At 41.7% G+C, this 25,990-nt stretch overlaps 1 protein-coding gene across 6 annotated transcripts in view; it reads left to right on the top strand.

Moving 5' to 3' along the window:
* ARHGEF28 (Rho guanine nucleotide exchange factor 28) overlaps positions 1-25,990 on the top strand; it is a 127,198-nt gene that overhangs the window by 10,336 nt on the left and 90,872 nt on the right. For 3 of the 6 annotated variants that reach the window (XM_068666819.1, XM_068666817.1, XM_068666815.1), the window contains exons 3-4: positions 20,115-20,262; positions 22,137-22,430. The exons of 1 other annotated variant lie outside the window; for it this stretch is intronic. In XM_068666819.1, coding sequence (XP_068522920.1) covers positions 20,115-20,262; positions 22,137-22,430 — 442 coding nt within the window. The remainder of the gene's footprint in view (positions 1-20,114; positions 20,263-22,136; positions 22,431-25,990) is intronic. 2 more of the 6 variants (XM_068666818.1, XM_068666816.1) reach the window with 1 other exon arrangement.

Raw genomic sequence — 25,990 nt, 5'->3', positions numbered from 1 at the left:
CAGACTAATCTGATATCTTCCTGTAACAGTTTAACTGATGGGCTAGACAAGGGCCGTGTAATGGGCTTAATCCCGCTGATTGAAATGAAACATTTGATGCCACGTCTCAGAGGAAATTATTCTGTCAGATGAAGGTGGAGACTAATACTGGTCCTATAATCCAGATAACGATGTATGGATATGCTATGGGTTACGTTCCAGGAACACTCACCAGGATAGAGAGAAAGTTACTACAAGTGATACTCCCTAAGCATAAGATCTAAGGCCAGTTATGCTTAATATTTTGATTATACACTCGTGAGCCAGATGGAGGTTTGTGAGGTCTGTGCAAATCTGTGGACGTTATTGTATTGTTTAATGCTGAGGAGAATTCAGTTACTACATGGACAGATTGGACTTTCCTACCTCTTACTTACTCCAAAGATTGGACTTGCCTACCTCTTACTTACTCCAATTAATAAGAGCATTTGGATACTAATTGTTATAAATCTGTTATGAAGTAGGGGCTTATCAGGTGGAGGCAGAGGAGGCTGGGCTGTGTTAGTCACTTACAGAGTGACAGGGGTGAGAATGTGATTTTACCTGGGAATGCTCACTGTAAGCCTTGCACAAGTGAGAGCCTGTCCTGGACCTGAGTGTTGCTTCGGGACTTGCTGGTTGTGGTCTGCAGCCGCTCTGGTGAGTTAGCATCTGAAAGCGTTGCATCTTCACAATCCTACCCCTTACAATATTGTTCCTAATGTGAATGCTCCTCAGCGCATCCGGGAAGATCAAAGAGGTCTGTCTATCTTGAGAAGTCCTTGAGTTAAGGTATTTCTTTTCTCTTAGTCAGATCCAATTACTTTGTCAGTTCTGGAAACTCCTTCCCACTGCTGCTGTCATTTGCATGACTTTGCTGGAGAACACAATCAAGTCAGCATTCACATTACCCATGAAAGACCTTTCTGATTTGAAGTTCCTTAGACATCATTAAGCAGTTTTCTGGCCAGCTGAGCTTAGCAAAAAATTGTTGAGTCTTTCATCCATTATAAAGGACAGAGAAAGCATCTCTTGGGGAGACAGGGAGCATGACAGATATTTGCATTGCAACAAATGCAGTTATTTCTGATGTGTTCCAGTCCTTTTTAAAGGGGATGGTGAAAATAGAAAATACGACATAATGACAGTTGCATGCTGTTCACATGCAACTTAAAAAATAATGGCAACATATGGTTATAACACATTATTTTCTGCAGAAGTAAGGTGAGTTTTAGTAGTAAGTATTTTTTGTTGTCAGAAAAATCTTTCAATTAAAGTGATCAAAAGGTAGGAACTAATCACAACCTTCCAGCCTCTACAAAAATGTGGGGTTTTGTTACTAGAGAGAGAGAGGGAGATCTACTGTATGCTAGGTCCAAAATTAGGATGCTTTTCACACTGTATTCAAATATACTTGGTATCTGTCTCAGGTGGATTTTATGCCATTCCTAATTCTGAAAATGTCTGTCTGAGAGGCTTGCATTTTGTGTAAAATTACCTTAGAATAACTATATTTCTGTGTTTATAATACAGTTGTTAATATTTTTAAAGATTACCTGCAAAATACTTTTTTGACTAGCTGTATTTGAGCAACTCTTACAAAGCTGGAGGATGCATACAGCATTGTTATTTCAAACCGTCCCACTGTGTCATTGTGGAAGTTCTTCACAAATCTAACATAGCATGTGTAATCTTGTCAGGTGAGTGAGAGCTGTTTATTTTCTGTTGCATAAGAGGGAATGTATTCAGAAAGCTCAAGGACTTTGCTGGGTAATATGATTTTTGTGAAATATAATTTAAAATACTCTATGAAATTACTCCATTTCAAAACTGCATTATTTTGATACACTTCTCCTTGTATATAATTTTTGTAGCAGCAATATGGTTAAAATCTAATTACAACACACATAAATGTCATGGTTTAAAAAATAAATGGTAATGAAGCAGAAAATTAAATATTTCAAGCACATGTTTTTCAGTTAATTTGAGGAGTCTGTTTCCGGCTTCTAGACAGCAAAATCCTGGTAACCACATCTTAAAATTAGTCTTTATAAACCCATCTGATTTTTAAGACTAGCCGAGTAGAAACTGATGCATCATCTGTGATGTCTCTTCTTTCAGTCCTAATAATTTGTTGCTTCAAGAAGAACCAGAATTGAAATAGCCTTTTCCCTTCTCAATTGTGGTTTTTTTAACTGATACAAATCAAATCAGATTTATCCAGTTCTTTCTGCAAGGATCTCAGCAAGATGAGTCTTTTCATTTTACAGCATAGGAAACACAGAATATGGAATAACCCTGTCCTGTCCTTAGACAGCCATCAGTTTCATTGTTGATGGTAAAAAAATATGTAAAAAGCAAATATTTGCTCTATAACACAATTCAGATATTAAAAAAATTAAAGATGGTAGTTGTTCCTCCTATTGAATGTTGATACTAGTGTGTAAAAACAAATCCCTCTAATGGAAAATTCTTCCTTCTTATTTAATGGTAGGTGATTTTTTGTTGTTGTTGTTTTTTCTTTTTTTTTTTCTTTTTTTTTTTTTTTTAAAGAGAATTATTATTGATCATCAGTGTTGATCTTTGACATTGGAAAAGGAATGTATTGCTGCCATGGGGCAAGCAGACCGTGGGAGCAGTCAACTCTTGAGAGCAGAAGATGAGTGATCTCAGAAGTTTGTAAATTATTCTTTACTGAGAGCCTAGTAAATGTCTCCCTTGGGAGTAACAGACAGAAACAGAGAGATGTAGAGTCACAGAGGATATTCACAGCAGTTCCCTATAGATGACAGAGGGGCCTCATCTTCCAAAGCGATGCTGGAGGCTACGTATCCATTCTTGGAATCATAGAATATCATAGAAAAATTAAGGTTAGAAAAGATCTTCAAGGTCATCTGATCCAACCATCACCCTACTACCACTATCACCCACTAAACCATGTCCCTACACACCAGGTCCAACCTTTCCTTGAACACCTGGGAACGCCACCGTCTCCCTGGGCAACCCGTTCCAATGCCTGACCACACTTTCTGAGAAGAAATGTATCCTAATTGTTTTAATTGTTGTGCTCTTTGTTCAGTTCTTTATTTGGTGAAGAGTAGGGACGTGACATTTCAATTTTTCCACACACCAGGAACATCACCCGAATGCCAGGACTTTTCAACTATGATGGAGAGAGGCTTGGCAACTACATCAGCCAATTCCCTCAGGACCCTGGGATTCATGTCATCAGGTCCCACAGACTTGTGCCTGTTTAGATTCAACAGGTGGTCTCAAACCTGCTCTTCACTTACAGTGGGTGGGACTTTGCTCCCCCAGCCTCCATCTACGGGTTCAGGGAAATGAAAGACTTGGGAAGCCCACCTACCAGTGCAGACAGAGGCAAAGAAGTTGTTGAGTGCCTCAGCCTTTTCCATGTCTGTTGTTGCCAATTACTCACATACAGAAACTCACTTCTAATATAAGAAATTAGCCACCTATAATCACTTACATGCTACTGGCTGAGGTGGATCCACGTCCATTGATTCCTCCACATCTTCTGGTGGAACCTGCTCCATGGGCTCCATGGTGTTTGGCAAAAGGATGAGCCAGTCCTTGCTTGGGACTGCCCACACGGGATGCCTTGCATCTGGAATGTTTTCAGGCCAGGATGCCGAACCAGGGGGTCGTCCAGGTCCAGGTCGCCTAGGTCCCATGCCACCATCTGGTTCATTTCCATGCATGGATTTGACACTGCCGTCTGTTTTGTGGCCATGGCTGGGTCCCACACAGTATTCTGGACGATAGGCACACCTCTGCTCCCCGTGGCTGTCTGCCTGATGCTCCTGCCATCAGCCCTCACCACCATTGCACCACTGGTTAGGCCCATGCCCCCTGTCGCTGTATGGCTGAGGGGGCGGCCTGTTCCCTGCATTGTTGTGGTGCCAGTGGTACTGCTTATACGTGTCTGTGGGCTGGGTGCCAGACGTCCCTTGGGCACTGGTGTCAGTTGTGCTGTAGGCGCTGCCCCTTCGCCCATAACACGTCTCCTTTTTAGGTGCACTCCTTCTTGGTGCTTCCTTGGACTGCATTGCTGTCCTCACACCGAGGAGGCCTGCCACTCGCCTTGCTGCTTTGGCTCTTCTTCCTGCCACACAAGCTGGCTGTCAGAGTGCCTAGAAGCTCAGCGAGTGGTGGGCCAGCTGCAGGGGTCCTGCTTTATAGGGCCTGCAGCAAAGGCACAGCAGTGGTGGCCACTGTGACCACAGCAAGGCTCTGTGGTGGAGAGGCCCACACATGGCCAAGGATGGCTGTGTTGGAGGCAGCCTGGAAGATGCCCTCACGTAGACAAGGAGGAGCACTGGGGGGGCTGAAGGCCCCTTTTGTGGGGCTGGCTACCCTGGGTCATTTGGCTTGCCAGAGAGAAAGGCTGCCCCTCGGCCACAGGGACTGTCCTCCACCTCTCATCCTGTGCCCTGTGTTTATTTTTAACACTGTTTTTTTTTTGGTAATTAAAATTAATTTATGGAAAAGAACAGAAGCACGGTACATCTTCAGCCCTAATGCCCATGTGCACTTTGTGCTCTGAGTGAAGAATTTTTTCCTCACATCACATTTAATCTAAATCTCCCCTCCATTTGTTCAGAGCCATTATTCCTTGTTCCATCATTATACTCCCTGATACAGTCCCTCTCCACTTTCTTTTAGGCCACTGTTATGGGTTAGGTTAGGTGGCAAAACTGCAGGACCTTGCAAATTGCATCCTTATCTACCATGTTCCACACGACTTTTGCCAGCTCAGGTTCTAGCCTCTCATCAGTCTTAGATTGATCTCTCTGAGCGTCCTCTTCTCCAGGCTGAACAGCCCCAGCTCTCTCAGCTGGGAGAGGTGCTCCAGTCCCCTCATCATCTAGGTGTGCCTTTGCTGCATTCTGTCCAGTATGCCCATGTCTGGAGACAGCACTGCAGGTGTGTACTGTGGCTTCACCCCTCACCACTGCTTGAGTAGAGGGGAAGGATCACCTCCCTTGACCCAATGGCGATACTTTGCTTAATGAAGCCCTGGATAACATCAGCCTTCTTTGCAACAAGAATGTCTGTTTGGGTTTGGTTCTCAAACTGTAGCAGCTTCTCTGTTGAACTGTAGGTTGCATGGAGGGAGGCAGGGTTATATATTTACTGATGTATCAGTGCTCTTACAAAGGTTGAGGGTTGAGTGGTTTTCCCTCTGACTGGATCAGGTGCGCCTGAGGTTAGGACATAGTGTCAAGCTGCTTGAAGCTGCAGAGCATATTGGTGCCTTCAGGTTGTCCCATTTTGGAGTGAATCAGTGGTTCTCTTTGCCTGGTCTGTGCTGCAGAGTGATGAGTGTGTGAAGTTTTCCAGTCACCCTCCTCCATGTCTCCCCCCGCCTTCCCCCCCCCCCCAGCATTTTTTCTTGTATCAGTCTTTAGAGTTCATGTGGTCAAATGTATTCTTTGCTTGTCCTGCTCTTTGCGTGTTTTGTTTGGGTTGGTGATTTGCTTTTGGTGGTGTGATGTGGGCTTGATTCTATTTTCCATTGCTGTCATAATGTCAGTGCCTGTTAACTTTTTTCTTTGGAGGTCACAAATATTCTTTTGTGGTCAGGAAATGTTGTTCAACTTCATCAGCTCAGACTATCTTTTGTAAAGGTAAGTGCACTGAAGTGCACTGAAGTGCACTTACCTTTACAAACCTAACAAAGGTGTGATAAAACACAATCCAGTCCAGGTTTCTCAGATCCTAATTTAGTGGTAGGATGGGGCAGCATCCTTACTCTGTAGCCTTTAGCCACTTAGATGTTAAAGATGTCTGTACGAAGAACATTTTCCTGTGTTTTGCTTTGCTTTGTTTGCTTTGCTTTGAAAAGTGAAAACTGCTTCTAATGCAAACTGTTTGAGGCATATTCATGACTCAAGTGTATCTCATCTTATTTATGGTGCAAAAGACAGGAGTGCAGCTGCTTTAGATGCAGGCACATCGAGCGGCTGCTTCAGACCATGGCTGGGCAGAGCTGTGCATTGGCAGCTGAGCATAAATGGGGTCCCCAGCAGCTGTGCCTCCAGCTTTGCTCCCTGGTACGCACTCTCACAGGGTAGCAGGAGGTACTCAGGCAGCAACTTGGTGGCCTCAGCTGGCCTTCCAGCTGGACCTGCCCTGAGCAAGTGGAAATGACTGTGTGGCTTCCTTGCTGCTGGTTGCTGGCAGCCTCCCTGCATTAAATGCTGCCCAGGAGCTGCAAAACTGGAAATTAAGTGCTGGTTTGGGCAAGACAGAAGCTGGCAGCTTTTTTACTGCATGTGATATACTAGTAGCCTATCCCTACAAAGGCATGCCTGATTACAGCCTACCTCCATTAATTATCCCTTGGATCTCTTCTATTTCCTTCCGTTATTACGTAACAATTTTAAAGTTCTTGTTACCTTTTTCATAGGAAATGCCCTCCTTCTAGGAGTGTTTGTGCAAACACCTGGGCTACAGTTGGGCTTGTTAGCATCTTCACTGTTTTCTTAATTAGTGATATTTTTGTTCCTCCAGGATGTGCAGGCATAATTGTCTGGGATCTGAATGAAAGCACAACTGCTTTTTCACAGGCACCTTGGTAATTGAAGGTGTCTGAGTAAGTAATAGGACAAAGTGAAATAACGGAGTTATTTCATACCCTAGGGGCCCAAAGAACAACAACAGCAAATTCCTGGACTAAATTTTAAGGTTCTTCAAAGCAATGAGTGCTGTATTTATTGACAATTTAACTGCTTGGGTTTCTATGTGAAGGAAATACGATGAGACAGAATTCATTCTAAAAGGTTGTAGCCAACGATCAAGCGAATTTCCAACCATTGAATAAAGACACAAGCCAGTAGACATTGGCTAAAGAATGAAGCAAGGGAGCTCTCTCCAGCTAGTTATTAGTGGTCATCCTTCCTTCCACCTTGTTTTCTGTGGCCTTTGTGCACCCACTGTTATACTGTCTGCACAGCAGTGGCACGGAGGGGAAAAATAATTGTGGATTTTCATACTGTACACTTCACGTAAAATACTTCCAGGACAGTTTCAGAATATGAATGCCTGACATACAGCTAAGTAAATTAAAGACAAAAGTTTTAGGTTAGGGATCAAAGTCCTCTCAAAAGAGTAGAGAGCAGAGTGGTAGAAAGTCTAGTTTGAAAAGAGTATATCCAGGAAATGGATTAATTTAGTGCTCTGTCAGGAACTTCTGTTTGTCTGTGCTGTTTTTACCTCAGTGGTGAAATTTTTCTGTAGTGCTTGCTGTTGGTTGTCGTTGCTCCAGCTAAAGGCAACGATAAAGTACACTCTAATATTCACACAACTCTGAATACTTTTGACATTTTTCAGCTCTGCTCTGCGCTCCATGCAAAACATGATTAAATAAACACTGTTTTCATTTTTACTCTAGCAGTATGTCCAGGAATAATTTGAGCGTATTTTCTGTTGGAAAATTTTCAGAGGTCCGTAGGCAGAGGGACTTTAAAAACACTTAGTAAGGCAGTTAAAAAGTTGTGAATCATCTTGTTTGTCAGGAAGGAATTCTGTATAGTTTTATAATGTACATCATTTGTGTGCCTGGTTACAGCCAGAAGGACAAATGGGCTGTGATTATTATCTTCTCTACGAATGCATGGGTCTCATCTGTGTGAGAGTTGGGAAACAGAATTAATATAAATCATTCAACAGTGTATTCTGTTTTTGAAATGTGATTGATGTGAAGGTCAAACTAGTATGGGATTCCAGTGCGTTTTTGCATGGTGGAAGTGGAAAGCAGCAGTAAGCCTCACATATAGCTCCCATAGTGAGCAGTTGGTCATCTGCCTTGCCAAACTCCATGTCTTCCTTGTCCTTCCCAGCTGAACTAAAAGGAGTTGAGTGGGAAGGAGGTCTGGGAAGGGGTAGAGTTTCCCACAGTGGATAGAGTACAGATTTTTTTTATTACTATTATTATCTTTTTCTGCCCTTGCAATGTGTTCAGTCTCTTCTGGCCAGCAATGTGGGGAAAGAAGCCCACTTCTGCCCCATCTTGCCATCTTCTGCTTTCAAGTTCCTTGCTATGGGAGGAGAGAGGTTTTTCATTGCAGTGGTGTTGTCCACATCTGGGCCATGGTCTGTGTGTTCAACCAGGCTGAAATCACTGTCCTGTTAGACGGTGACTTTGAAACGCAACAGAGTAATGTGGTTTAAAATGTAAATGTCTGTCAGGCTTCCAGCGTGTGTTTGCTCATGCACAGTGCTGTGTTTGCTGGCCTGGTCCAGCACAGAGTCAGTGGGTGTTTTGTTGCTGACCCCTATGGGAGCCTGGTCAGGTCTGTCGTGGGCGGCTTGCTTGGGGTGCTCACAAAAGAGCCTGCACAGTGGTTGGTCTGTGCTTGGATGCGTAGCTGCTGCCACAATGAGACTCAGGAAATACATGTAAAACAATGAGATCTATTTTAAAATGTATGGAGGAAAAGAGTGGGTATTTCAAAGCACGTTCATCAGCAGTCAGATCATTTTTGTGCCCATACTGTACTTTTCTCCTTCCATTTTTTTGTCCATGGTCAGTCCTTAAATTATGATTTTTCTAATCAGAGACCTGCATGCATTTGTGTATTGTCTGCAAGAGTAGAGCCCTGATGTCACACAGGACATGAGAATAATAACTAATCCAATTTATTTATTTTAAATTGAGCCAATTAAAAGAGGTAATTCCCTTGTTTCAGTTAACAGTTACTTGTCAGAATGGATGTTCATTTTTTATTAATGTCCCTTGTTGTGGAAGGTTTCTGACCTCTGTATGTGAACAGCTCAGTCTGAGTGTTCTTAATTCCTGTATATGATTTTAAACACAAACATAAATTGTGTTGCCATTGACATCAACATACTGAATGATATTTTTAACAACTAACCAGCAAGACTGTTAATACATGTTTTGGCACTGTGTATTGCTTGAAAAGCTTTTTTTTTTTTTTTTTCTTTTTTCTTTTTTCTTTTTCTTTGTAAAAAGGCATCCAACCTATTTTTATTAGTATCCAGAAATTCCAGAATGAGATGATGTGTTCTCTACTTGTGTTTTTTACTTTGCTATATGGGAGACTGAAAACTTTTATCCACCTTACCTGTTATCACACTTTTGATTCAGCATTAAACACAGCCTTAAGGTTGCTAGTGACAGATTCAGAAAATCACAGCCACGTGATGCAGAGTCCTGATCTGATATAAATTTGCTCTGCTGGTACAGACTGTTTAAACACATGGGCAGGTTAGCTCTGTACCAGCGGTCAGATGAGGTGTTGACTGTTTTCCTGCTGCTAACATGCAGCAGGCATAAAAAGCACAAACACGGTGTAAGCTGTGTATTGTGTGCTCTCACTGTTTCGACAAAAGTGAGATTTTATGTCCATGTCTGTTGTGGGTCAGACCAGTGTTGGCTGGATGTAGCTCATGGCAACTCATAAATGTTCAGCCCTGTGTTTAGATGATAGATTAATGTCATTTCAGGCTTGTCTTTAAATAGATTGAAAGAAGCAGCTTATCACTTATGAGCTACAATGAGGGAAAAATTACTGGATGCTTTCTCTTTTGAATCATTCTATTCATCTTTATGATTTGCAAAATCAGTTGGGGGTTTTCTTGCTTTTGGCTAAATTTTGAGTTTCTGCAGCCAAGCCATGGGGGAATCCAGCCACATACTTGTGATCCTATAAAGTCCTTGAATTTCTGAGCTGGGCACCAAGAATATATTCATTCCTGAAATGGCTGATTGTTCAGGTTATACTAGATTTATTTGCCTCTTGATCTTCCTTTCCCCAGGGCCCAAGCCTTGCAGTTCCCAACACAAAACTTGTTTTTTTGCGATTGGCCATGAAGAAGGTCACTATCTAAACTAGGGAGGCAGCAGAAGGTGTATCTTAATTTGGAGCACCAGCTGTGGGAAAATACCCGTGTATGCAAGTTCAAAGACCCCCACAACAGCCAATGTGCTTCAGTTTGTCACTGAGGGAGGAGGATTGCAATAAGGAGGATTGCACACACAATTTAAAGACTGATCATCTGTTAAAGCCTAACAAAATAAAACATGAACTTTCATTTCCCCTCCTATTCAAAATAATTAAAAAAAACATCCCGCTTCAGAGGCATTAACAGGCTAGAACTCAACTTAGGCGTGAAAACACTGGTACTGAAGGCTCTGCTCCATTTAGTGCAGTCTTCTGTTACATTGCTGGCCATTACGTTTCACCCAGTTACTATGTACGAAGGCCAAAGACTTATAAGGCCAAACATCTCAGCTCTTGAAAAAGCCAAAGCATGTGCTTGCTGTAGAACGGTAGAGGCCAAGCAGAGCATTGCTTGGGTGGGAAGATGTTCCATGTTTGCACCAACCTAGTGCAAACTGACAGTCTGCAGGGTGCTTTTAGGACATGTGAAACAAACCCCATCATTTAGAAGTAACTGCAGTAGAGCTGGTCCTGCCCTGATGTGCGGAGTCAGACCTTTCAGGATCTCTTCCAGCTCCCTGACCCTATCCCCCCCACCCCTGCCTTTTTTGTTTGTTTGTTTGTTTGTTTTTTGTTTTTTGTTTGCTTTGAGGAGCATACTTCTGTCATCTGTTTGGAAATACTATAATGTTTTTTTTTTTGTTGTTGTTTATTTTTTTCCATTTTATTTGTATGTGTGACCCCTGGTTGTTAAGCAGCTGATGAGGTGGCAATAGCTGCAGCAAACACTTACCTTCCCTTTCAAAAAGGCACTGCATCACTACCAAAATGGTGAACTTGCTGATACTCCATATCGAAAGAGGGCAGGGAATGAATCTTCATTAAGGAATTTTCCTGATAAGTATTTTCTCCTCAAGGTTGACCTTCAACCTTGCTGGAAGCATCCTTCAGGCTCGATTCAGAGACCCAAGTGGTCACTGAGCCACTTTCTCCTTGCTCTTTTGGCAAGATCTAAGAGCTGCCTCGATTGCCAGTTGGTGGGCTTCCCTTTTTCTGTCTTGCCTAAGAGTGAAGCTGGGGCAGATATTTCTTAATTGTACTTGGAGTTTCTGTGGAAATGCTTTCTCTGCATTTCTCAAAAGCTACCTCATGCTGAAAAGGAGCTTAAAAATACTCGGTGTGTAAAAGTCCTGTTGTTTCAAGTATTTCCTGTTCACACGTGCAAATGCTGAAGACTGATTTTTTTTATTTTTTTTCTGCTGTGAATGAGAGAGGTTCTTGTAGTGCTGGTGGAGTTTTGCCATTTTGTATAAGCAGAGGACATGGCTCTTCTCAAAGCACCTTTATGTACATATTTAATTTTAATAAAAATATCAGTGTGAAGGCTTTTAGGCAATGTGTAATACTGTTTTGAGTATGACCATACCATCACATCGCATCTCCGGTCTACGTGGAATTAGACTTGTGCTATTATTCTGGATATAAAAGATATGAATTATTTTGGTTGCTTATTTTGCCAAATTGTTAATCTGGGAAAAAACAGCTATTTTTGTTTAAGATGTTATTAGCTATTCAGTTAGAGTGTTAATGGTTATACAGAAATGTTCAGCTTTTATCTCTGATTTTGTTTTGTACTTTGTTGCTCTTTTCCTTCCTTGGGAGTAATTGCTGTTTCATTGTGTATGTAGCCTTGAATCCCATGGCATTCTTTTAAAATATAAAATGTGCTTTCTTAAACAAGTCCATCACAATATTTACTGCAGTCTGGCTACAAGGACTGCCCAGTGAATATTACAGACATATCACTGAATGTTAGAAAGGCATCTTTACAACTTTGTCCTTGTTATTAATGACTTAAGTAATTTATTTCATGTTAAACAACCTTATTGTGTTAACAATTTCTCTACTGTTGCTTTGTCATCTTTTGTGTAGGCTTGTTGATTGTTGCAGCTAAGCTTTATTATAAAGGTCATTAAAATGCTCAGGGAAACTATCATGCCACTCCTCTTATCTAACACAAGTGAAATATATTTAACAATTCACCTTCAAATAGCAAGATCTTAATTGAGTTTTTTGAACATTGATTAAATGTTTTAATATGCTTGCTGTGGTCAGATAAAGCAAACCTTACACGCTTGCAAGGCCTGTGTAAAGATGAGAAAAGTAGTGAGAAAATTCTCCTGCCTCTTTCATGCTGTAGTGTTTTAAGTTACATTAACAGGATTTTCTCTTCCGGCCTTAAGTTTGGTGCATGAATGTGAGGTCTCATCTTACGACTGATAAATTAAACAACAGTTTCAACGCACTTGCTATAATTATCTGAAATCACAGAATTACACAATCACAGAATCACAAAATCGTCTAGGTTGGAAGAGACCTCAAGATCACTGAGTCCAACCTCTGACCTTACACTAACCAGCCCTCCACTAAACCATATCACTAAGCTCTACATCTAAATGTGTTTTAAAGACCTCCAGGGATGGTGACTCCACCACTTCCCTGGGCAGCCCATTCCAATGCCTAACAACCCTTTCGGTAAAGAAGTTCTTCCTAACATCCAACCTAAACCTTCTCTGGTGCAACTTTAGCCCATTCCCCCTCATCCTGTTGCCAGGCACATAGGAGAATAGACCAACTCCCACCTCGCTACAGCCTCCTTTAAGGTATCTGTAGAGAGCAATAAGGTCACCCCTGAGCCTCCTTTTCTCCAGGCGGAACAATCCCATCTTGAGCATCTCCGTGTCCTTCTTGTAGCGAGGGGCCCAAAACTGAACACAGTACTTGAGGTGCAGATAAAATAAATAAATACAATTCTGAAATAACATTGTCTGTGAGCCTAACTTAGAGTTTATACTGGAATGCACTGTTTAGTATGCATATCTATGTTAAATTGTAGTGGCAGCTTTACATAGAGGGCAAATGCTCCATTATTGCTAGCAATGCTTAGGGATTTGCATTTACTTCAGAATGTCAGAACTTGCATTTTTGGATCAAAAAGGCACCGTGTTTTACCACTGCGCACAGATATTTTCCTGGAACCATCAAGCTGCATATATGGGGTATACTTATACTGTTATATTTACAGATAATATCCTTGAAAGTGTTGTGTTCATGCAGGATTTCTGCAGCTATTATGTTGCTCATATAGCTTGATAAAAATATTTTTAGCGTACTTTACGATGTATGCTAAGTGTATGTCACAATGGAATTAATTATTTCCATGTTAAAAATCTGTTGGGAACATAGACTTCCCCAGGCTGGGGGTAGAAGAATTGGGATCAGTTAGTACATTTTCAGTTACCCGGTGCAATGGGCCGGGCCTGGCAGACCACTAGAGGTGTTTTTGCATTGCACCAGCTTTGCTGGGGCAGGTTGCTAGTGAAGACAGTGATGTTACCTAAATTAATTCAAAAAAGGAAGAAGTTCTGTTCAGGTTAAGGGCCACTGATTTATCAGGAGGCAGGGTGATCAGATGCACTAGAAGCGTCACCATCCTGCCCTGCCTGCCTAGGCCTTGAGGGTTTGGTACCTCCATTTCCCTCTGCTTCTCTCACTGGGATGGTGGCATGGTTCTTCCATGCACCCTGCATGCAGAACATAGTCAGAACCCATCCCTATCAGCTCTCAAGCACCCTAGAGAAGCCAGATAAAATGTATGTCCAAAAAAAAAAACCTGTTTGGTTACATTGAAAAACTGCTTAGAACTATAAATCGTGTTAAAAACACAAACCTTCCTAATCTCTTTCTTGGCACCAGTACCAGTGCAGCCTTTTCACTGGTTATAAGAGGTATGTTTTTCTTCATGGATCCCAAAGATGTCAAACCTGCCAAACAACAGCTTGGTCACAGGTTTAATGTGCTTGGAGTAGGATTGTCATCTCTTTTAATACCCCCACAGCTGCTGCCCCACCTCCCTGATTGCATTCTGTGCCCAGGGCCTGCAAAATTTGGGGTGCAGCTTTTTTTTTTTTTTTTAAATTTAATTTAATTTATTTCAGGTTTTGCAGTGATACTCTTGGCTGTCATTGAATCAGTGGCAAAACTCCTTTTGGCTTATATTGATGGAGAGTTTCTCAAGTGCTCTTTAAAGAAAATGGCTTGCACCCAAAGTTTCTTAGTCTTAAGAAGCTCTTTAGGGAAAATAGCCCTTTCTTCTGTGCAATTTTTAGTTGAAAGCCCTTCTCTTTGACTGATGCTGAAGGTATTGAATTTGCTGCGAGTGGGGCACGTTTGGGGGAGCTCATAGAAACAGGAGCTTCTGGCCCTTGCCCATAGGGACTTTCTGCCAGATGCTGCATCTCTGAGGGCTTGGAAGGGCCTCATCTTCTCCAGTCTCATGATGCATGTGGCATTTTCTGGAGCTCTGGTTCCGAACACGAGTTCCTTTCTACTCTTTGAACATTTTAATATTTTTATTCTTGATCCATGCTGTAGGAAGGTGGTCTGTGCCTCTCTAATTTTGAACTTGAGATAACTGGGATACTGCAATGTACTCTACATGAAGTTCTTTTCTTCTTCTTATTTTTTTTTTTTAAATGAAGGTCCATGCAGCACTTTAGGTGGTTGACCAGAAGTTTATCTGCAGTGGTCTGCAATGACTTTTGTGGTACATTTTGCAGTTGCAGATGTTGTGTCTGTCTGAAGTTCTTGGCTGTTACAAGCATAGATGATATTTGAAAGATCTCCTGCTGCTGTGTGGTGGCTAGGTAAAGTTGAGGTTCTTGTTTAGAGTGTAAATCTAAGTAATACACTGTCAGGTTGGTCTCAACAAACACCCTTTGACTTTAAAATTTGCTTCCTGTACAAGTCTGCCAGAATCAACACTGCATGAACTTGAAGGCAAGAACCTTCCCCAGCATTTTTGTGAGAAACAAGTCATGACCAGGGGCTGTGTTTATTTCCTGAGATGGTAAAGGGGCACATCCTTCCCTTTGCTTTTATTGAAAGAGGATTTAACAATCTTAGATCCATGTGGAGGCTGAGAATCATCCTTAGGCTTACCTATGCATGGAAATAAACCTGTAACTTCCTCTTATGTTTCTCCAAGTCCATCTGAATATAAATAGGCTTGTTAGGGAAAGTAAACAATGGGAGAGAGGTTGAATTATCATTAGACAATGAACTGGTGAAAATAATGTCAAAGGCAAAGCTTCCTAGCCACTGGTAGATTCTCAGGAACGTGGCCCAGAGAAGTCCTCTGCTTCCACGCTTTCACAGCTGCCTTGTATTCAGGCCGCTTTGCTGGTGGCAGTGTGCCTTATAGTTTTGGTTTTAACACCAAAAGGATAACCATTAAGCTTAAATTGGTACTCTATTTAGAAACACACACTGTTCTGAAAGAAATATGCCAGTAGGATGTGTTTTCAGCTAAATTGTGTGGAAGAGGCTCAGAACAAACATGGCCTTCCAGGAGCACATGGTCATGTGTACACCATCCTTATTTATTTATTTATTTATTTATTTATTTATTTATTTATTTATTTATTTATTTATTCTGTTGGTTTTGCTCTGTTTGTTAATATTTAAATTAGGCCTCAATTGCCTACTTTTAGGTGCTGATAACCCTAATATTAATCTCTTCATACTTCAGCAGTGGGTCAATTGTAGAGGTTTGTGCACTATAGAGAAGTACACAAGAAAAGGTAATTGGCAGTATTACCTTGCAAAATGGAATGGGGAGCAGTGGAGCAAGCACTTTTGCTGGAGGCAGTAGCAGTGCTACCAAACAAATGTTTTCTGAGAGTGTAGGAATTTCTTGTGGGACTCATGGCATTGTGCCGTGCTGTTGTTTACTTAGGAAAGATCTGTGCAAGTAGCTCCTGCTCTTCCACTGCAGCCTGCTCCTGGGGCTGGGCTGGGCACGTTCCCCCCCGCCCCCCCCCCCCGAGGGACTGGGGAAGGCATTGCCTCTGCAGGGGTGGATGTACTGGAAAGGTGTAAACTATCCTTCAGGTTTAAGCTAGTAGCATAAGCCTTTCTCTCAAAAGGCTAAGAGCTCTGGGCTTCTGCCTAGTTGAGCTTACATTGTATGTGCAGTGAGGCTGACAGAAATCAAGCTGGTACATGTTTCTGAAGCTGTTTGCATCGTTCTAAAACTGTGCATTAACAACTGCTGCAAAAAATAATAATCTGAAGTAGTTGTAGCACTGAAATTTTGTTTAATTTAATATGTATATGTATATGTATGTTGGTAGTCCTTCCAGGCTGTTTTTATGTGGCCTAGGACATCCTAAGTTTTTGGTTTTGTTTTGTTTTGTTTTTCCTAATGAAGTTGTCTGAATTAGCCTCCAACAAGTGGCTTCCCCAGACTTTGAGGTGATCAGTAAAGTGAGTTTACTGCTTACTGGGAGTGACAGCTCCCAATAAAGCAGTGGCTTGCCTGTATACAGAGATGAGTACATGGCAAAATCAACGCTCATGAATGTCTGGATTTAAATACAGCTAAAGGCAAGGCCAAACATCTAAAAACTGAGTGTAAAGAGCTAAATGAACTGGCATTTTCACCTTATCTCCTCTTCTTCCTTTTCCACCTGCAAAGACTGCATATTGGTATGGCTTGGGAGCTGGATGCATCTTTCCTCCTTTTCCGGATGCAGGAGGCTAATCCCTTTCTCTGACTGTTTCTACCTGGAAGTTTTCTAGACTTGACTGCAGATGATCTTTGCTTGAGGAGAAAATACAAAACAAAACAAAACTTTCTGGTGACAAAGTTGGCTTTACTCAGAGGAAATGAACAACATTCTAGTTGTGGTGCTCTCTCACTGCAATTGAAAGACTAAGGCACATTTAATGTGTTCATGGGCATATACTGAGACACCTCTTGTAGCAACAATTAATAGCATCCTCAATATTCAATAGTATTGATATTTGGAGGCATTCTGTTTTTTCTGTGTGCAATTAATGAACCTCTGCCAGCAAAGGCTGGAGGAAAGTGGAGGAGAAAAGTGGTCATAGGAGTTGAGAAGACTGTTAAAATAAACACATTTGTGCCAGCAGAGCAAATGGATGCAGCCGTGGGTGCGGTCATCTCCATCCGTCACATCTGTTTGTGACATTGTCTAGCTGCATTACGGCATCTTTTTCTCTTTTTTTTTCTGTAGTGTGTGTATATACAGAGATACAATTGTATGTATGCTACATATACAACATGTATGATAATTATATTAACAGTATAATAATTTTATTCAAATGTATATATAAAAAAAAGATTTTGCAAATGTAGGAAAGAAGTTGATCAAACACTGTATGTAAGCTTTCTAGTTCCAGCCAGTCCCATGAACTCTATTTCCTCTGCAGCATAGACACGTCTGATGCTTTTGGTGGAAATATTGCTTTACTGTCAAACCTGTCATTAAATAGACATAATTGTGCACTAAGGGTAGCTGGAGTTAAGGAGAAGATGCTTAAATATTCAGGTTTAAATGTGGTATTAACTGCATTTTGAAGGCTGTAGCTCAGAAGAGAGGATGAGGAGGGCAGAAGTGAGAAGAGAGGGTGAAGAGAGGGCAGGCAGCAGCTTGGCAGGCATGGGGCATGGCTGGATGGGACAAGTGCTGTGCAAAGCAGTGAAGGGACAGGAAAGGATGAAAGGGCAGGCATGAACTCCAGAAGTCCAGTGGCAACAGGATGCAGTTGCACAAGGTTTTCAGAGGGTGAGAAGGGGAGATGATGTAAATGTCCCAAGGATGTTTTGGAGATGAGTAGGTGAGAAGAAAAGAGGTACTTCAAAGCTAGAGAAAAAAAAACAGTGGCTTGATCAACTAATGGAAACTGATACATATTTTAGTGGAGGCAACTGAGGAGTATGGAATTAAGGAGTATGATATAAGGAAGTCTATAGGTGCAGTTAGTTAGTATAGGATGCAGTTTGGAAGTGCTGGAGATTATGATAGGAACTTATGTTTAGTGAAGTAATTGCCTCTGATGCCAGGTGTGGTAATCATCCAGCATCAGAAAGCATGCAGACTTCTATTGAGCTGTGAAGGTTCTTTTATCTTTGAGTTTTCTCTCGTATTATATGGTTTAACCCTCCTTTTTTTGAATTGCACGGAATTTTCAAAATGAAGCACTTAATTGTTTGGGCAGATACAAGATAGCTGCCAATTTGCCTTTCTTCTGTAATTTTTTCCTTAAGTTATTAGCAGTTTCTTCCTCTGAAGGGTTGTAAGGTAGGGCTTATGAAAAAAACTGTTATCATATACACTTGAGCTTTGCACTGTATTTTCCCTTTTGCTTTTCCCCTCCGCCCTTTAGAAGACAAGGAGTTGTGAAATTGTTCCTCACATCTGTACATTAGGCAATGTGATCAGTGTTTCTGAATTTCTGAAGTTGTTCCTCTATCTTCACTGAGTCTAAATTGACTTTTTTTTTTTTTTTTTTTTTTTTTAAGGAGCAGTGTAAGACAACAGTTACAATTTAAAGTTGATTTTTTTTTTTTTCTAAGAGTTGGTTTATAAAATGAGAAGTACTGCCACAAAAATATCTCCAGTGTTCTTGCAGTTGTGCAGTGTGAAAGCTGGCTACCTATGTAGTACATAGGGGTCAGCCTTGGGGGTCCAGAGGATTCAGAGGTGGTTTGTGAGTGACGGCCCATGTGGAAGAAACTCAGCTGTGCTCCCCTGCACCAGGCTGCTGGCAGCAAAGCCCATACTGGAGCAGTCCTTGGAGCTATCTGAGGTATTTCAGGGACATACCCTGTTCCTGTCTCCCCAGAATAGCCATCCATAGCATTACTCAACCAATAAAAAGACCCATTCACAACTAACATAAAAAGATGAAAAAATGATAGTTAAAAAAAAAAAAAAAGGGTATAAGTTACAAATAATAATAGAAAAAAGACCAGTTCTGTGTATAACTGTGAAAAAGAGAAGCAGGAGAAAACACTTGGCAGTTACAGTAACACTTCAGGCTAATAACAAGAGATAAGCATCAATTTCTGGGGATGACAGACATGTCTGCTCTCAGTGCTAGTCTCCTGAAGTTGTTTACATCTAATCTTGCCAGAAAATCCTATTTAAGGAAGATGTTGTGTGTCTGAAACTAGATTCTGCCTCTTTAGCTCTAGCTCAATAGACACGCTTGTGTTTAAGAGGAAAACAAACGCAGGATTTGCGTTGTTATGAGTGACAAGAAGGATGTCCTTGGGGAAGGCAGTCAAAGATGTGACTTCGCAGGGGTCTGGCAAGGGTCTCACTGCATGTGGACCAAGAGAAATGGCCTGCAGTCCTGCGGACACTTGAGGTTGTGGAGATGGTGAAACACCCCAGTACTTCTTTTTTCTAACTTGATCACAAATTATCCAGCATGTTTACACAAAGAGGCTCATTTATTATATAATGAAAAGGAGCACAGCTGTATTTTTGAGCCATGGAAATTTCTATGCTACCGTGTTATGCTTTGGTGCAGGCTTTTACCATACTTCTCATGGACCTGATGGAGCGCATGTCACAGCAGCTGTTCAGAGTAGCAAGGGCACATGCGTCTTTTGGAAGTGTGAAATGATGAGATATTCTTCTGCGGTGTGTTTTCCTGAAACACCAGTTCAGATAATGCTTGGGCAAATCCAGTCTTACTTTGAGCAACCGTGGCAGCCAGGAACCATGTTGGAGCAAGCTGTCCTCCTCTTTTAGGAAATGCAACTTCATCTAAATTTCCTCCCTTGAACATGCCAGACACTTGTTATTGTTTGCTGCTTCTCAGATCCCTTTCCTGTTCTTTTTTGAAGCCATTGTATGGCAGACTTTTCTTGGCTGGTTGCTTTCTGTTTACTATAAGAGAACAAAACAAAACAAAAAACAACACACATGGGCAGGCATTTTTTTCTTTCTTTTAACACAAAGAATACTTTGTAAATAGCAAAATCCTCAGATTCATTGATTTACTTGCTCTGAGGCATTTTTAATTAAAAGTCATATATTTGCACAAGTCAGGATGAAAGGAGTATGCTAAAAGGCGTTGTTTAAAGACAAATTTTTAAATCACCTTACAGGCATAAACACAGCATTATTTTCAAAGGGGAAGTAGAAAATTTCAGATTTGTTATTGGATCACAGACTGTATAATAGAGTTGGAAAGGTTATAAAAAGTTTGCACTGGAAGTATATATTAATGTGTGTGTTGAAAATGAGAAACCTATTGGATGTTTATGAAAACATATTCATTTTTCAGGGACAGATGACTATAAATGCAAAATTTGAGAAAGGCATTTACCTGCCAGAAGATGCTGAATTTTACTTTGTTTATGACGGATCCATGAAGAGGCACATAATGTTTGCTGCGAGGATAAGTGACAATGCTCTTCAGTCCCTAGTTCCAGGTGAGCGTTACTCGTTTTTATTTCTGATCTCTTTGCTATACTGCAGCCCCATTTTGAAGTTGGACATAACTGGATGATTTGGGTAACTCTGTTTTATGGCTCTGTAGTGGAGGAAATGTAGGCATTGAATGATGGTCCTTAGGATACAGCCTGAGTTTAACTGGCCATAAGTTATGCTGCCCTCCATAGCCATCTGTACCTGCATGGTGTCAGACACAGACAATGCTACAGGCAGGGCTTTCCTGGGTGTACACATAGTAGGGTGTGTAGGAAAATGCATCTTCAGGCATGTCATCGATTTTAGTCTGACTTGATTCTGTTCAACAGTTCCATCCTACTAGAGTTTGCCTCTGGGAATTGTAATGCCTACAAAACTCACGTTTTTGTCTGGGCTTTCCCTGAAGGCAGCAGTCAGCCCAGCTTGTAGTACCCAGGTGGTGGTGGCTTGGGGTGGTTGAAGCTCTGCTTGAGCCATGGGGAGAACCATCTGCAGGTGCCTTGCTACAAGTAGAGGGGGTGTGATCTCCCTCACAGCTGGCGTTGTCTCTCTTGGCCTTGGCATTTTCCCTCTTGCTGGTGTAATATAAACCCTGACTGTTGTTGTTATCGTCTGCTTTGTGACCTTTTCATTTGTGGAGTAGGTGGCTATAAACATGATGTACCTAGGCAGTAAGTTCCACTTGTTATTTGTTCTTGTTTTCTAAAGGACGTTTAGAATTTGAAAGTAACCAGTGAGTATAAAAAGAGAAAGTTTGATGCTGTTACATGGTGGCTGCTTTAGTCTGTAAATGCTAAAAGATTGTCATGAAATACCATGGGAGAAAACGCAGTGCTAGACTTATCCCAGGGTAGCAAGGTTATTTTTCTGAGATGCCTGAAATGACACTACTAAATGATTACTTCTCAGCTAGGATAAAAACAGGAGGCTACAGGCAATGCTTAATCCTCTGTCTGCTCTCAACAGGGGCCATTAGCAGATGAAAATAAAAGGCGAAGTTAAAATATGGCTCTGGTGTAGTTACTGTTGGTTCATAGTGGCCAAATTAAACATAAGGGAATGCAGAGCACTTCCAAAACAACTGCAGATGTGGTAAGCACATGCTTCTGCAGATATAAGACTGCATATAAACTTGTAGTTATTGGGAGGCTATTGTAGGAAATTTAGATTTGCACCCATAGTATGTCATGGCAGCTCTCCAGTAAGACGTGTGAGTACAGGGTGCACACCTTACGGATGTGTGACATTTATCCTCACCTGGTTGGCAAAGAAAGAGGAAAGGTGGGGTGGGATTTTTAAGTGGCAAATTCCCTTAGACTTCAACAGTCATGGTTGTAAATTAGACAGTTGATACAACATTGAATCAAGCCTGCCAAAAGTATGAAATGTGCATTTGTTAAAAGCATCTAGGTTTTGGCCTGCATGGAGATGCTGGGTAGATAAAAAAATGTGTGTTAATAAATAGATGTGATGTATTCCTCAGAGTTCATGTTGCATGCTACTGTGACATTCTTTTTATGGGTGTCTCTTGTAATTCTTATCCAGGTACCTTCATGCTTTTGATTTTTGGTGTTTAGTACTGAGATGGTTACTTCTTCTTTCTCTTGTAGTTGAAGAACCTTCATATAGAAAGACTGCTTTAAAAATGCACTATATCAGTATAACTGGAGGACTGGCAGTTCAGAATCTAGTCAAATCCAAGTTCATCAACAGAAATGCTTGGTGGGTGCCTGACAATAAGTAGGTGTAACTAGAGGGAAGAAGAAAGTAATTCTGGATGAGTAGTCACCGCTCTTACAGGATGAGAAAAGAGGAAAAACTAATTAATTTTCTGAGCATATATAATTTTAATGATTAATTTACATTTTGATTTTAGGCCATGGATGCCAGGAAGAAGTTTCTGTCTCTGTGTTAATGTACACAAGAGGATACTCACCTGTGGTGCTCGGCAGCTGTCCTGTCACCTACAGAGAGAACCTGACTTGCAAACTGTCTCGTTTTCTGGTCAATCACACAGAATGCATCACTGCCACTAGTCACAAGGTTTTACTGGATAAGTTTGGGCTAACAATAAAAGAGCTGCAGTCCCTGGATAATGATTTGACAATGGCCATTGCTCATGAAGAATTGCCATCAACGTGGAACATCCTTGGAAGCTACTCAGAAGGTGGTAAGATTTTATTTCAGGTTGGAAGGCTTCTAGTGGTGACTTCCTGCATAGGTCAGAGCAGAGTCTCTCAGCATTTTATTGAAGGTTTCCAACCCTTCTGCTTTATTTTGTGATTATGATGAAAAGTTGTTTGAGAAGGGTACTCAGAGATTTGGTGTGCGCCCAGAAGTTTTAAAAATAATTGTGGTTATTGTAACTCAGTCTCTCCATAAGATTTTTGTACTTTGACTCACTGTTAAAATAGCTTTTATAAAAAGACTCTGCTTTTACAAGATTAAAGGGTTGTCTCTTAAAAAGAATTGTAGTAGTAATTGTAGTAGTAGAGTATCTCTACTGTGATTCCAACCAAGTGAAGTGTTTTAATTGTGCAGACAAAAAGGAGATGAAGTATACAGTCATAAAACAGAATAATGTGTTACTGTAGGCATTTGGATATGTAGAGTAAGCATACTGTTTATCATAGTTCTGTAAGTATTTATGCTTTACTTGCAACTATGATTATTCTTAGGGGAGAGTATCATTAACCAAGTTTTGATTTTTTTTTTTTTTTTTAATAGAAAGTGGAATGAAAATATACATGAAACCTTACATTAGGGTATGCTATTGAAAAATTTTGTAACAAAATCAGGTGAAATTTGCCTGGCTTCATGTTTCATTGCAAACACAAAACTGTAGTTACTTTTTGCTGAAGAGTGTAATTTTTTTTGCAGACTGAGTTGATTTATAGCTGAGGTTGGAAACAGTGTTAAACTTGATGGCTTCACATGTTTTTCATTGAAAATTTGGTACTTTTGGCTGTTTTCCTCTTAGTACTTTAAATTGCTAAAATTTGGAGGACAGGCAGTTTCCATATGAGCCAAACTGAAGGAGAGATTCATGCAAGCTTTTGGGAACTGAAAACACAATGCTTAGCCCATTTCTCTGGGTGAGGATTTTTCCCTGTCTTAAATCTTTCTAATTCTTAATGACAGTCAGCTTGAAATCCGCTACTGCCTTCCTCAGGAGAAGGATAATTTTTGTCTGTCTGCTGTAAATAGCTCTTTCAAGAGATGTAAAAACAAATACCAAGGCTCATTCAAATATTGGCTAGACATTGGATTTACTTGTTTCATTTTCATGTGTAGTAAATATTTGTTCACATCGCTCAAATTCTGGAATGACTGTTTTGTAGCAGTGAAGATCTTGATTCAAAGTCTGAAGAAATCAGCTGTAGTTTTTTCACAGATTTCGCTAAGCTTTTCATCAAAACCAGCTGAAGCCCAGTCCAGAAGTAACAGCAGGACACCAGAGCTAGTGAGAGATGCTTGGCCAAATCTAGATGCCTACCTGTTTGCCTGAAACTCGGGGAAGTTTCTGCTGTGTGTGTTGTGAGTCTGGGGGATCAGAGACCAGCACAGCCAGTACCAGGCAGAGCTCTGCCAGGGCAGCTGCTACCCAAATCGCAAATTTTTAGTTTTGCTAGCTGTCAATTTTGAGGTGTACCGCAGCATTTATAGATTAAATTGCTCAGACTCAGTGGTCATTCATGCCTCTTGTGGGGAGTGTGTGTCTAACCAGGAATCATAGAATCACAGAACAACTTGGGGTGGAAGGGACCTTAAGGAGCACCCAGTCCCAACCCCTCTACCATGGGCAGGGACACCTCCCACAGACCAGGTTGCCCAAAGCCCCATCCAGCCTGGCCTTGAACACTTCCAGGGATGGGGCATCTACAGCTTCTCTGGGCAGCCTGTGCCAGGGCCTCACCAACCACCCAAGAATTTCCTCCTAACACCTGATCTAAATATCCCCTCTTTTAGTTTAAAACCATTCCCCTTATTCTGTCATTTATCTGCCAGAGCAAAAAGTTGCTTTCCCTCTTTTTTATAAGCCCCCTTTAAGTACTGAAAAGCTGCAATAAAGTCGCCCTGGAGCATTCTCTTCTTTAGGCAGAACAGCCCCGGCTCTCTTAGTCATAGGAGAGGTGCTCCAGCCCTCCAACCAACTTCATGGCCCTCCTCTGGACCAACTGTAACACACCCACATCCTTCTTGTGCTGGGGGCCCCAGACTTGGATGCAGCACTCCAGGTGGGGTCTCACAAGGGCAGAGCAGAGGGGAACAATCACCTCCCTCCACATGCTGTCTTTCTGGGCTGCAGTCGTGCACTGCTGGCTCATGCTGAGCCTTTTGCCCACCAGAACCCCCAAGTCCTTCTCTGCAGGGCTGCTCTCAATGGGTTCTTCTCCCTGTCTGTGCTCATGTCTGGGATTGCCCTGACCTAGCTGCAGTACTCTCCATTGATGTGTGCAGGTCACATCTGCATTCATACCTCAGGCACTGCTTTAAATGGGGATCTTCTCCCTGCTTTCCAGGCAGTGCCAGTGTTACATCTGGGTGGTTGGCTCTCTCCTCTCCCAGAGTGACAAAGTCCTTGTAAGGGGTGTCCCTGCTGGGCAGGAAGGCAAAGGCTGGCAACCCTTGTTGACTGAGGGCTCCCAAAAGGTTTCTGGCTAGCTTTTCCTTCAGCCCAAGGGTGGACTGTCATTCCCTGTCTCTCCCTCCACTCCTTATGTAGTGTAGTTCTGCCCTCTGTCAGTTTGTGAGGCAACAATAAAATGTGTTGCTGCCAGTGCTATGGAAAGGATGTGTTGATACAGCAAAGAAAACTGAGGCTGAACCAGGACAAGATGGATCCTGGCCTTTGAGGGGAGTTTTCTGTGCCTCTGTTAAGACAGATAGGTGGTGGAGAGCCTTCCATACCCAGAGAAGTCCTGACTCTAGGCCTTTTGGGACAGAAGTCTATGGAGTCCTTTAAATGCATCACTTGCAAGTGATCTCAGAGTGTATGTAGTCAACTTGACAGGAGAGCAGCTTACCCACAGTAACTGAGTATTCAGCATTTTACTTTAAAAGTCTCTACATAGTTCTTCCATTTTTTTTCTCCTGTGTTTTCTGTTCATGAGGCCCATCTCTTTTAGTCTCTTCTAATTAATTTGTACAATTCTTCTTCATCTCCTGTATCCTTTCTCTTTCTTTTCTGAAAGCATTTTTTTTTTTTTGTCTCACAGCCATATTCTCTTTCACCTGAGCCTGAGAAGCACTGACGTACATTCTAACCCACTTGTTGTCTCCGTACCAGTATTTTTGTCCCAGTGCCAAGAAGCTGAGCAAAGCCATGGGTTGGTTGCATGTTGCAGAGGGAGCCCTGTGCATGCAGGGGAAGGAGAGGGAGGGATAAGGAACTGGAGTGTGGAAGGAGGGCCTTGGACAGGTGAGAGGAAGAGGAGAAGGAGGTTCTTCCTGTTCCACCATGAAGTAATGAAAGGCTGCCCCAGCACCTTGCTTCTTCCCTGACACCACCTGAAAAAGATCGAACTGGGGGAGAAATATGGGAGCTAAAAAGAGGGGGAGACCCTTTCTCCGTCCTTGATGTCCCTGAAACTCCTTGTCGTGAAGGTCTGCTTAGTGTCTTGACACGTGACAGTGTCAGGATGTTCATTTTAGTATCAGTATTATGAAAGATTTTGGGTGGTATCATTCATCACTAGTTAGGATCTCATGCCTGTGAGACTAAATTGC

This window comes from Anas acuta, chromosome Z (assembly GCF_963932015.1).
Source record: "Anas acuta chromosome Z, bAnaAcu1.1, whole genome shotgun sequence".
Taxonomy (NCBI): Eukaryota; Metazoa; Chordata; class Aves; order Anseriformes; family Anatidae; genus Anas; species Anas acuta.
Note: the sequence above shows the minus strand (reverse complement) of the source record. Positions and strands in the feature narration are given on the sequence as shown.